The 14,274-nt window shown below is 36.4% G+C and overlaps 1 protein-coding gene across 4 annotated transcripts in view; it reads right to left on the reverse strand.

The window, feature by feature from the left end:
- The window catches only part of LOC111045189 (serine proteinase stubble), a 312,932-nt gene that overhangs the window by 26,878 nt on the left and 271,780 nt on the right, over positions 1–14,274 (reverse strand). For 3 of the 4 annotated variants that reach the window (XM_039426134.1, XM_039426137.1, XM_039426135.1), the window contains one exon: positions 947–1,039. In XM_039426134.1, coding sequence (XP_039282068.1) covers positions 947–1,039 — 93 coding nt within the window. Of the gene's footprint in view, positions 1–946; positions 1,040–13,040; positions 13,167–14,274 lie in introns of those variants that run through there. The other variant, XM_039426136.1, reaches the window with a different exon arrangement.

A 14,274-nucleotide genomic window follows, 5' to 3' on the forward strand; every position in this document is an offset into this window, starting at 1 on the left:
ACTTCTATGCTAAATGAAAACTTTTGATCAATATTTTTTTCAGTCACATTTGGTAGGGAATTATTTCTACAATAGAATTCTTATTCCACTCTATCCATTGCTAATGATGCTGAATTCAGACCAAATGCTCGGGCATAGAGCAAGGTCATAAATTCTGGAGCATAGAAACAAACCGAAATAATATGGGAATCACGATGAATTATGTATCCAAAAGTGTATGAATCCAATGTTAGTTTTGATGGCTCTGGAGCTTTAAACTTGTTTCATCCAGATTTTCATTAACCTCTTCTCAGAACAAGCATTCTAGTGTTTGGTCAAACCACAGTTTGAGAATTTTGCAAAGAACGTTGGGATTGATTTTATCTTCTATTTGTCTAGCTGATGCCCTCTCCAATTCAACCCATAGATGAGAATCTATGAAGTAGAATTCATCTTTCCCGTCTTTCCGAGGAACGATAAGTCGTCGGTCCCGTCTACCTAAAAAGTAGTTGTCAACTCTCATCATCATCCCTCTCAATCATTACCCACGCACAATCCTAAGATCTTATGTGGGCATCATCCTCAGTATTATTATTATTATTCACCAATTGATCAATCATCCTTCCTAACTATTGATCAATTGGTTAAGGAGTGGGGATAGTCGAGTGGATTAGATGCTGGTTTTATAATTCAGGGGCCCGGGTTCAAATTCCTGCCCGGGCAAGATATTTCTCTTGGGACATTCCGAATTGACAAGTTAAATCGTCGGTCCCGGCTGCCTGATACCAATCGTTAGGTCATGTGAGAGGCCCTGAAATTGATGAGTTGCGACCTCAAAACTCAGACACCAGACCTGAGCCAGCCAGGTCGCTCGATATTATTATCATTAATTTATTAATCGATCGATCGATTGATTGATCTATTAATCAATTTTTAGATTGATTGATTGATTGATTGATTGACTTACTGCGGACACTGCGATCGAGAGGCATGGACGACTGCGCTTTCACTTGACACAGCATCATCATCGCCACCAACCACACCCACAGCATCATGGATGCTGAAATCAATCAAAAACACAACAATTAATCAATGGAACATACAAGAGAATCAACAAAAAATGGTGATTGAGAGTTAAAAAAATCTGGTGTGGCGCACTCACACAACTTTCCTTGCCGTAAAGAATTGATCACCTGACGCTAGTATTCCCGCGCATCTCAAGTCTACTAATCAAAGATCTGAGCCAACTGGTGACAGGAGAATAACGCTGTAGACACATAAGGTCTGCTATCTCTTCATAGTGAATGATTTGATAGGATCAACAGTTTGTAATTGAATAAACACATTTTCTCGAATTTTGAGCTTATTTTCAATTTTAGGTGAAAATGCTACTGAACATTAATTGTGGAGATTTTCATGCTCAATCTTTTCTACTCGGACTTTTTGTTTACATTGTATCTGAAGCCTGGAAATTGGGAATCTAAAATCAAACTTTTCATAGATGCAATAGCGCTATCCGCTTTGTTGAATGATAGACAAGGATAGCAATACAGCTGTAACTCACTAATAGTGCCAGATGAAATTAAATAGAGAATGCATTTATTCAAATGCTAATTAATTCATAATTATTATTTAACGAAAATCCCAAATAAATGCTGCAAATCACCCCGAAGACCTCTGCTACTGCAGACATTGACAACAGGGTTAACAGCTAGATGGAAATTCGATGAGAACTACTATCCAAAAATTAGTTGCCGCCCGGGAATCGAACCCGGTACCTCCGGGTCCTCCCGGTACCTCCCAATTGCTAGTCAGGAATGCTTACCCTACGCTCATATCCAGAGATTGTCAGTTTGGTGTAGCATTCCTGACTAGCAATTGGGAGGTACCGGGTTTGATTCCCGGGCGGCAACTAATTTTTGGATAGTAGTTCTCATCGAATTTCCATCTAGCTGTTAACCCTGTTGTCAATGTCTGCAGTAGCAGAGGTCTTCGGGGTGATTTGCAGCATTTATTTGGGATTTTCGTTAAATAATAATTATCACTAATAAGGTAGGTTTGTGATTTTGTATTCAAATTTTTCAAATAAGTGTAATATTTCTCAATATTTTTATTCATCGTGATACATTCTGTGTTTCATTTCAAGCATTATGTCAACCTTCAAAATTCAAAATCTTTAAATAATTACTCCTGAACCAAAAATCAAGTGACCAAGCAGTGTATGATATCATAACCTCAACCTTTGGACAACATTAACTTTTTATCAAAATTATTGGAGAGAAATAGTACAGGCTCAGCCTAGTATTACCTTCAAAGTCATAATTATATTATGATTGTAGTATTTTGTACAATGAATGAATGAATAAATAAAATACAATTGCTAATCAAACACAGCCATTATAACGTGGACCGCACTATAGGACTATCGGCTTGAGTTAACATTGAAGATTGGAACGTAAATGATGATACATCTTTTTATATGTTATTTCTTCTTTATGCTCAGACCTTTTCCTCTTGACTTACGATGCTAGCGTGGAATAGAGCCTAATGAAGCAACTGGTTGTCCACTACGATCCTGCCTCGTTGAAGACAGAAGAGCTATCTCTGAAAAACGTAGTTTGCAGCTCCACTGAGACAGGTTCCCATTTTTCACTCTCTATTAACCGCAGAATAACGCCGTTGGTCGCTCGAAATAAAATTCATCAACTAATTTTTTTACTAGCCAATTAGCTGTTAAATTAATAGCCAATCAGCACTGATTGATCGACTACTTTAACTATTATTAAGAAAGTGTCGGAAGCGTATATTTTCTGCATCAATAATTGCATCCTGATGAATGTTATCCGACCAGTTGTTCGATAAACTTTCAGGATTTTTTTTTCAGTTAAACTCGTCTATTTTATACTAGAATCATGAGTGAAATTCATAACAGTTACACAGCTTTCAATGGTAGGACTAGTTATTAATAGACTTTTGAGAAGGTCATGAGAAAGAAATTAGAAATTGTCTTAGAAATTAATGGTTGAGAAATTGTTCCTTTGTATCCAGTTCACTAATCTTGGTATTCAATGGAAATCAGAATATCAATCAATTCTTTCCTATTATTTCTTAACTTTTTTACTTTCCTTGCCCTATTACCATAGGTAAGGAAAAAATTGCTTTCCAAAAAAAATTAAGATAACTTACCCTAATTTCAAGTTTTCTATACGTTTCAAGGTCCCCTGAGTCCAAAAACATGATTTTTGGGTGTTGGTCTGTGTGTGTGTGTGTGTGTGTGTGTGTGTGTGTGTGTGTGTGTGTGTGTGTGTGTGTGTGTGTGTGTGTATGTGTGTAACACGATAACTCCATTTCTAATTAACGGATTGACTTGAAATTTTAAACTTATACCATGAGGATCCGACAATAAGAAATTCAATGAAATTCAATTCAAGATGGCGGAACAAATGGCGGAAAATTACTAAAAAACCATGTTTTTCACGAATTTCTCACAAACGGCTCTAACGATTTTCTTCAAATCTATACCATGGATAGCTATTTATAAGCCCTATCAACTGACATGAGTCTCATTTCTGGGAAAATTGCAGGAGCTCCGTAATATTCTTGAGAAAAATGGCAAATAATCACTAAAAAACCATGTTTTTCAGGGTTTTATTGAAAACGGCTCTAACGATTTTCTTCAAATTTATACCCTAGATAGCTATTTATAAGCCCTATCAAATCAACTGACAATAGTCTTATTTCTGGGAAAATTGCAGGAGCTCCGTAATATTCTTGAGAAAAATGGCGGATAATCACTAAAAAACCATGTTTTTCACGATTTTCTCAAAAATGACTTGACCGATTTTTTTCAAATTCATGCCCTGTCTATACAGGGTATAACTATTTATATATCAGCTCTATTAACTAGCATGAGTCTCCTCCCTGAGAAACTAACAGGGGGTCCACCCCATCCTTGAGAAATTTACTTTGTAACCTCCTTCTCGTGCTTGAGGTAGGTGGGTAGAGCAGTTTATTCAAAAGAATACAAGTCGATATTTTATTTGTAGAACAGCTGTTTTGACAACTTATAAAAAGTCATCAAATTTCATAATTCAAACAAAGGAAAATATACTCTGAAAACAATAACAATAGTATTATCGTAGTTTTAATAAAATTATTTAGCCGCCAATCGGCATAATGTTATTCCCCTAGATTATCCTCGTTTAAGAATGAGGCTTATAGATCAATGAGCAAGGAAAGTTGTGTGAGTGTACCATACCAGATTTTTTTCTCTTACTGTATCATTCAGTATCACTCGCTTTGCTCTATTGCCAGTTCGTTTTTTAACAATGTACAATAAATAATACAACATATTTTATTTTACTTTTTGTGTAGTTGAGAAGTTGATGTTGTGGTAATTATTCATATTGAATGAAAAAGACTAAGAAATTGTCAAAAAACCACTGATTTATTGATAATTAGAAAGACCGGTTTCGGTTATTACACCATTGTCAATCTCTGATAAACTAAAACTAAATACAAGAGCAGCAGAATTTATACTATTAGGCGAGTACTGCTATTGGTCGAGGGCATGAACGCCTGCCATTGGCCTAGCCAGACAGTCTCCTCCAACTCAACGGTGTGACAAAATGGCGGCTTAAGAAACAGAATCGCCATGATAATAAAATTTACTTTCAGTACAAAATAAGAGCCAAGTAAACAAATGTGAAAGATTATTAAATTTTATTAAAATCTTTGAATATTCTAGAGGCTTTAGAAATAACAAGAGTAATTAAGGAAAATTCCCAGTATAGTTTAAATGACCAGATTCATTTCAACCAATACAACACTACGAATTTAGTTTTATCATAAAATTGTAAGCATACATTAGTCAATAGTTTTTCCATTTACATATCTGTTTTATTATCTTTTACACTTGTTTTCTTGGTTCTTATTTTGCACTGAAAGTAAATTTTATTATCACGGCGATTCTGTTGCTTAAGCCGCCATTTTGTCACACCGTTGAGTGGGAGGAGACTGTCTGGCTAGGCCAATGGCAGGCGTTCATGCCCTTGACCAATAGCAGTACTCGCCTACTAGTATAAATTCTGCTGCTCTTGTATTTAGTTTTAGTTTATCAGAGATTGACAATGGTGTAATAACCGAAACCGGTCTTTCTAATTATCAATAAATCAGTGGTTTTTTGACAATTTCTTAGTCTTTTTCATTCAATATTTTATTTTAGTTATGAAAATTCATTATGGAATGATTGAAAAATATAATTTCGTGCTCAATTAAGTGTAATTGATTACTCCAAACGAGAATGAACAGTTGATATTACATCGATAAACCTGTATAAGCTACCGTCTATAGAAGGCATTGATAAGACAGAGGATCGGCAACGTTATCTCTTATCTATCTCCACTGCCATTATAACGTGGACCTCACTATAGTAGTTTTTTTCGTAAATGTAACGCTGAAGGTATCTCATACTGTGCCGTTCTTACACTCCCACCTGACCAAAACTATAATAATATACAGTAGTCGACAGTAATCGGCTTGTGTTAAGAAAAACCATAGATAAACGATAGCGTAAGTAGATATCCCATGGTATAGGGCGTTTATGTCACAACTTTTACTGTTATCCCAAGCCGATAGTTCACGTAGTTCTTTCCCAAGCAGCTGTGTGACGCTGATAGTCTCTCAAATTGTGCCTTTCCTACACTCTCACCCCAACAAAACAGTAAAAATTGACAATAATCGACAGTAATCGGCTTGAGATAACAGTAAAAGTTGCGACATAAATTCCCTATATCATGGGATATCTACTTACGCTATTGTTTCTCTATGGAAAAACTTAGCTAACTTAGGTAGGATAGCGCTACCTGCTTTGTCGAATGATAAACAAGTACAGCATCATCAATGGTAATCAAATGTCACTGTCCTTATAACGTTGAACTCACTATAGGTCATAGTAGAAGTATCTGGCAACGTTGCGGAGCAAGAAAATGATAGCGCTATCTGCTTTGACAAGTGTTAAACAAGGAGAGCAACAAAAATGATAGACAGGGATAGCAACAAGATCCTGTTCCTTCGACAATAGCAACATTAGTTCAGCTAATGGTAGTTGTTACCAGCATGAAACCTGTTTATGTAATTTAAATTAAATATCGGGGCACCGAGCTTCGCTCGTTATTTATTTATTGATAAACAGAACACAATTCTTCAAAATGATTGGGGAAGGACTAACAGGCACAGCCTAAAACTATTTCTTCCCCGAATTTTGATTTATACACTATAAATGGTCCAAAAATTAGGTTATTTTTCATACACTTGAATTCAGGTCCAATTTTCAGTCAAAATATTAAAAAAAAGAAAAGTTTCAATTTAGATTGTTTACAAACCAAATTGAATAAAAAAATAACACTCACTAATCACTTGAAACTGTAAAATAATGATCAACTTCGAATATTATGATAATATACTCCAATTTAGAATGATAAACCATGTTATGTCAACAAATCAGATTATTTTGATGTAGTCTATTAAAATTTCTAGATAATATTTCTCGCGAGATACGGTAAGCTGATTGATTACGCAGCTGATCTCCCACACAGGCACACGCATCTCCTGTTATCGACAGACGACGAAAGTATCATCCGTTCTTCCAAGGATGAATTATCCTTTTAATGTCCTTCAGCGAGTTTTCCCAGGGATGAGACATAGTGCAATCGATTTTTTATATCATAAACCGACTGTGTTCCAAATTTCGTGAAAATCCGTTTCCGAGATCCCTTGGATATGAATAACCAGATATAAATATATTGTAAAGAAATTGCTCGCTCAATGTAATAGGATTTTTGAACAAATATAGTGGTATTGACAACATCAACATCTTATTCTCTCAATTGCAATGTCAATGTTAGTCAAATACTGCCATTATAACATGGAAATCACTATCTAGAGCATTTGTACAAAATGGTCTCTGTAGAAAGGTGTGATATCACAGCAGGTGTCCCCCACAAAACACACACATTTTACAACCACATCAAACCAGCACAGTTAAGAGCTCCAGAAGTTCTCCATATTTGGTAGACTGTGGCACAAAAATCAACATGTACCATTCTGAAAATGGTGAATAGCATGTGGACCGCATATACAGCTTCCTCGTACGAATTCCTCGGCGAGTGTGACACAGTTCGAGGAAGGAAATGCTCGCGAGGCATCTGGGCGAGTGCAGGAATGCCTTCCTGGACCTGGAAGCTGGAGGTCCGGCAGTTTACTGCAACCGCGTCCGTTATTGGGCAAAATACGGCAATTAAAGCTATGCATGTCCGACATTTAAGAGCGATAGAGACGGTGAGATAGGCATGAGACTGAAGAGGGATAAGGATGGTGTGATAGGAATTGATTCGAGAGGAATAAAGATGGCGTGATAGGGATTGATTCGAGAGGAATCAGGATGGTGTGATAGGGTTTGATTCAAGAGGAATGAAGATGGTATGATAGGGATTGATCCAAGAGGGATAAAGATGGTGAGATAGGGATTGATTCAAGAGGAATAAAAATGGTGTGATAGGGATTGATCAAGAGGGATAAAGATGGTAAGATAGGGATTGATTCAAGATGAATAAAGATGGTGAGATAGATAGATAGATAGATAAATGCCTTTTATTTACACTTTACAATTTCAAAAGTGATGTGGGCGAAATTGAGGCAATAGAAGCCACTTAACCCACGATTATTAGTTACATTACATAATAATAATATACTTTAAAATTCAAAAATAAATAATGAATAAGAATTTCAATAAAATAGGGATTGATTCAAAAGGAATAAAGATGGTGAGATAGAGATTGATTCAAAAGGGATAAAGATGGTGAGATAGGGATTGATTCAAGAGAGATAAATATAATGACATAAGCCTGGTTTCCATTAGTAGAGTTAGTGGTAGAGTTCCCTGGGCAAGTACTAACTATCTTGTGAACTCTCCCAATGAAAACGGTCATGGTAGAGTACTAGATTTTAGTAGAGTAGAGTGGGATAGCACCATGGGATAGTACTCTATCACTTGCCTTCCCCCACCACCGCTTCTCACTCTACTCTAGCTCTACTATGCTAAAGAAAACAGTCTTGAGCTAGTAGAGTAGAGTTTCGTATTGACATTTTAAGGTTAGTTCTGTTCATTAGACAACACACTAGAAGGCATTGACAAGACAGTGGATCGGCAACGCTGTCCTTCTATCTTTCTCTACTGCCATTATAATGTGGAGCTCACTATAGTCTCAACCGAAATATCGGGCGTGTGCCGACGTCTGGAATGGCCAATGACAGTGCACTAAGTGGCTTGGCTAATTGACCTGCATTTTTATACCTTCTTCTTTTTACTTCATTCACACTCTCTCTCCCTCGCTCACTCTTTTCCGCTCTCTCACTCACTCTCTCCCTCGCTTTCTATCTCTTTTTATCTCTCAGAATCAGCTGATGACCATCCTCCTTCCGCTCCTTTAATTAGCCATCCATTTTCGCCTTCTGCTCTTGCTGATAACGGAAAACAAACCGGTGTAGTCTGGCCGCGTGCTAGCTGTCTTCTACTTCTTCTTCTTCTTCTTCTTCTTCTTCTTCTTCTTCTTCTTTCTGCTCTTTTTTCTCCATTCTTCTTTTTTCTCTTCTTTTTCTTTTTCTACTCCTCCTTATCCTTTTTCTCCTCCTTCAACCTCCTCCTCTTCTTCTTATTCATCTTCTTTGTCTAGCCGCGTGCAAGATGTCTTCTCCATATTTTCCTTCTCCTTCTTCTTCTTCTTCTTCTCCTCTTCTTCTTCTTCTTCTTCTTCTTCTCTTCTTCTTCTTCTTCTTCTTCTTCTTCTTCACCTCTACATACTCCTAGAGGATATCATCCATCATATATGTTTATAAGTCAGGGAATAATCAACATATCATGCAAAGTCGGCTCATACCTCTCCTGTTATTACTTCCCTTGCCCTATTAATATATATGTATTGGTTTCCAAAAAAATAGTGTAGAAAACAGGGTTTTTCGCGATTTTTTTCGGAAACGGCACCAACGATTTTGATCAAGTTCATATCTAGAATAGTCATTGATAAGCTCTATCAATTTTCAATTTCAATTTATTTATTCACACACACACACACATAAGATACATCAATATGAAATAAAAATTAATTACATCAATAAAAAAACATTACAGTATAAAATAAAAAACATAAATATGAGAACACATTTCAATATTAGAAGGCAATTTATACATGTTATGTGGTGAAGAAGGGTAGAGGATCAAAAGTTCTTCCAACTATGGCTATCCATGTCATAGGAAGGCTTTTGATCCTTGGAATTTTTGGAAAGGATTGGGAAAGGGATGTGATAGAGCACAAGTATCAATTGCCACAAGTCGCATATCTGTAAAAATTTCAGGAGGTCCGCCCCATCTATTCAAAGTTTGATTTAAATTCCCAATTATCAGGCTTCAGATACAATTCAAACAAAAAATTCAAGTGGAAAAGATTGAGCATGAAAATCTCTACAATAAATTTTCAGAAACATTTCCACCTAAAATTGAAAATAAGCTCGGAATTCGAGAAAGTGTGATTATTCAATTGCGAGCTGTTGGCAACTGTTGATTCTATCAAATCATTCACTATGAAGAGATTGCAGACCTTGTGTATCTCCAGCGTTATTGTCCTGTCACCAGCTGGCTAAGATCTTTGAATAGTAGACTTGAGATGCGCGTGTACACTAGCGTCAGGTGATCAATTTTCATAACGGCAAGGGAAGTTGTGTGAGTGCGCCACACCAGATTTTTTAGATCCTCTACCTTCCCCTGCAACTTAAACCACCAGATCGATTATTTAGGTCTTTCAAATCAAACAAAGATATTATACTAGCAGGTACCCGTGCTTCGCAAGGGTTTATTTTAAAACTTGGCGTAATGAAATCCAGAAGAATTGAAAATAGGCCTATAAGAATCCTCGGTTGATTAAGAATTCATAAGCAGCATTTCAAGTTAATCAGTCCAGTAGTTCAGACGTGATGATGCGTCAAACATAATTCCCCTATCCTCTACACGTGTGTATACGTGTTTAAGCCAGTCCTTTCCACTATTATAGAATAGAAGATGAAAGATAGATGGATATATCATCCATTTATCTATTATCTTCTATACTATAACAAAGGAGATGAATGAGAATAAATTTTGAAAGGTTTGAGATATCGATGTGCGGTTTTCACCATATCTTTTCTCTGGAAATCCTGTATGGGAATCATGTATCATATGACCACCTTTCAATTAAAACATAATTGAATGCGTCAAACATAATTTTCCTATACTACTTTACACCTGTATACGTGTATAATCCAGTTCTTTAATATAATAAAAATTTTTAATTCCGACCATATGATTTTTTTATGAAATCGTATGTACTATTAATGAAGTTTGAACATTAATTCTGAAAAATCTAGAAGGAAAAATGAAATTTGGGCTTCCAGGTGCACGAGATTGATATTTTTAGAATCTATGTTCAAAATTAGGAGATCTAAATCATTCCCGTTTTTCCGGTATGCAATCCACAAGTTGACATGTTTTGATGCGAACAAACGAACACACGAACAAACACAACCCTACTCTCTCTTATTATATAGATTCAACAAGGAAAATCTGGTGTGGCGCACTCACACAACTTTCCTTGCCGTTATGAAAATTGATCACCTGACGCTAGTGTTCACGCGCATCTCAAGTCTACTATTCAGTAGCCAGCTGGTGACAGGACAATAACGCTGCAGAAACATGAAGTCTGCTATCTCTTCATAGAGATTGATTTTATAGAATCAACACTTGCCAACAGTTTGCAAATTGAATAATCTTATTTTCTCGAACTTCGTGCTTATTTTCAATTTTAGGTGGAAATGTTACTAGACATTAATTGTAGAGATATTCATGCTCAATCTTTTCCACTTAAATTTTTTTTTTGGATTGTATCTGAAGCCAGATAATTGGGAATCTAAAATCAAACTTAGCATTGATGGGGCAGAGCTCCTGAAATTTTTACAGATATGGGACTTGTGGCAGTTGATAGAGCTATGATAATATCCTTTATCTATGATAATATCGAATGAAAACAGGAATCCGAACTCAAAATATTCAGAGCAAATTTCTTTGTTTGCTGTCGGAGTTTTTCCACGATGCTATATTCAAAGCGTGCATGCAAAGGACATTTTATTTACATTCCATTTACAAGGTTTAAGGTATTACATTAAAAGGTTTGCATAAGGACGGCAAAATATCCTACGAACAAAAATCGATGTGTTTTTGTTTGGCTTTAGGTTGTTAACTCATTGAAATTTATCGTTGAGCAATGAAATGTGAGACTTAAATTTGCGGAAATTGAAATGAAAAATTGCGTTTGGTTGGGACATAAGCCGGTTGTATGGCTTGGAGCAGCAATAATATTGATGATACCCCTCATCATAGTTTACATCCATGATACGGAATATTCATGGATCGTTGTCTGAGATTGTGTTTTTTATTGCGAGCCGAATGAAGAGTCAGCCACACTTTGAAGCTTGCTTGTTCACAGTAAGATAAACACCATAGTGAAGTCCACGTTATAATGGCAGTGTTTGATTGGCAATGGTATTACTATCCTTGTCTATCATTCAACAAAGCGTATAGCGTTATCTCTTTCTCGCTTTGAAGCTTGCTTGTTCACAGAAAGATAAACACCATAGTGAAGTCCACGTTATAATGGCAGTGTTTGATTGGCAATGGTATTGCTATCCTTGTCTATCATTCAACAAAGCGTATAGCGCTATCTCTTTCTCGCTTTGCCAGATCGTCTTTTAAAAATGTAGAATAATCAACTAGTTAACATAATATTGCATCGTAATAATGAAAATTCATTATGAAATTATTGAAAAATATAATTTCTTGCTTAATAAAATACTAGTAGTTCTGTGAACAGTAGATCTCACGCAGTATTCTCATCCACAAGTACCTAATTGAAACTATTGACCTTATATGGAAATACAGCAATAGACTGTCTTCTCCACACATCTGTGTAATCACTTGTCAGCTGGTTTATTATGAATAATTCTATAGTCTGATTTTTACTCTAATATTGGCGTATGAAGGAGGCTCCTTTTTCCTTTCATATTATCCTTGAAATGCAAAATTTCCAAAAACCTTGTATGTAAGTCGACGCGCGATTTAAAAAGGAACATACCTGTCAAATTTCATGAAAATCTATAACGCGTTTCGCCGTAAATGCGCAACATAAAAACATATAAACATTTAAACATTAAGGGCCGTTTGCATAGTCAAAGCTTAACCCTTTAACTCCTACGTTTTTCCGGGCGCTCCAATACCCACAGCCTGGGTTTTTTTGCAGTTCAAACATGAATTGCTTATTCAGGTTTTGTTGGTATTATTCAACATGCAATATGATTATATCACCTCCTCTGTAGTTAGAAATATCCAACCAACAATTTAACCATGTAGCACAGCCCAATTGCGACCAAGGGGTGGTGGAGGGGGGTCAGCAGCCCCCCTCCCACAATATAATTTTTATCTAATGTGCGAGATAAATTACTCTTAACATGAAGAGGAGAAACCCATTTCTCCCTCCACAGTTTGTAGCATAGTCACAGACGGACATCCTGCACACAATTGGATGTCATTTCGCTTCAGGTTCTTGTGATGAACACATCTCCGTAACATACACAAACATATCACTTTGGAACATTGCCAGTGGAGGGGAGCGAAGCGTTACAAAGCTCTCTCACACAGACACAAAAGAAGGAGAATGCTGCTAGGTAGTGGGAGAGATTAGTGGAGGATAGAGCATCGGACCTCTCCGTCTTTGAGAAAGAGCCGTGTTAAAAGAAATTTATCTCGCACTTTAGTCTTAAGCTGCATGTATTTTCTTGAGGAGTTTATGAATATATAATTGACTTATTCCTGCACAAAAATATTACTCATAAGCTCCATTATGTGAGTAGATACAGCAAAAATTAACCCCCAAAATAGTTATTTTTCATGCATGGATTCAGTATACTTCATAAAAACATACCTTATTCTGCAACCTGCTGTGGTGTGGTAAAATGAAGTTATGCACGCTAATATTGTAGTCTTTTTTGAGTCAGATTCTCGTACTATAGGCCTATATACACAAAATCTAACTATATGTACATCTAATCTATTCTACATGGTTGATCTGCTAAAAATTGAGAAGAGTGTGGTACTCCATAAAGCACGGGTACACACACAAAGCTATGTTACAGTCTTTGCAGTAGAACCTGGTGTCCTTCCTCTTTGACTCTCGTTTTTTTGTATGCTTACATACATGGCATTGTCGCTGACTTCTTGACCCTTTCCCTATAGTTTGAGGAACTGGCTCAGGAAAATGACGTTGGGTGAGGCGCAAAGAACTTTCTTGAGAAGAAGGACGACCTCCCCTGCTGTTTGATTTTGGCTCAGCAAACTTCTCAAAAATTTGACTGACTACTCTCTGCCTAAAATCCAACATTTGGGGCTTTTTCCCAGTCTTCATCTGAAATAGTACATATGAATTCAACATGCTTACATCCAATAGGTGCATGAAAAATTTTATGTACCATTTCATAGATTTTCTGGCACACTCCAATGAACTGATTTGCATGTCAGATTTGTCAATAGAACCCATCTTCTTTGTATACTCCATTGTTGCTGTGTGATTCTTTATTACTTCACCTGTCTCCCTGTCAATTTTTTCAGAGGCTTCAATCTTATTTTCATGCACTGTGGACAGTATGTGAACTGGCCTTTTATCAAAAAATTTTATAGCCAACATTGTGTCTGAGTTTCTTGATTCAAGATCCCCTTTCTTCATTTTCTATGAAAAGTCTTTTGGGAAACCTAATCTATTTGGTCGTACAGTACCGCAAGCTCCGGTTTTTCTGTCATGCAGGTATTGGAATAAATGTGGACTGCTGTACCAATTATCACAAAAAAGTGTATGCTCCTTGTTCAGATATGGTTCCAAAAGAGTTGTTACAACTGAACCTGAAGTACCTAAATTTTCAATTATATTTATTTCAGTCTCACTTCCTGTGTAAACAATGAAATCACTTACATATCCAGTTTCAACATCACATTATATGAATAACTTTATTCCAAAACGATGTCTTTTACTGGGAATGTACTGCATGAACACAAGCCTACCTTTCCACAGCATCAAGGACTCATCAATGCACAGATCTTTGAAAGGAGTAAAAGCAAACTTGAATTTCTGGCGTAAATGGTCAATGACAAATCTTATTTTGTAG

Source organism: Nilaparvata lugens, chromosome 4, assembly GCF_014356525.2.
Source record: "Nilaparvata lugens isolate BPH chromosome 4, ASM1435652v1, whole genome shotgun sequence".
NCBI classification, from domain to species: Eukaryota; Metazoa; Arthropoda; class Insecta; order Hemiptera; family Delphacidae; genus Nilaparvata; species Nilaparvata lugens.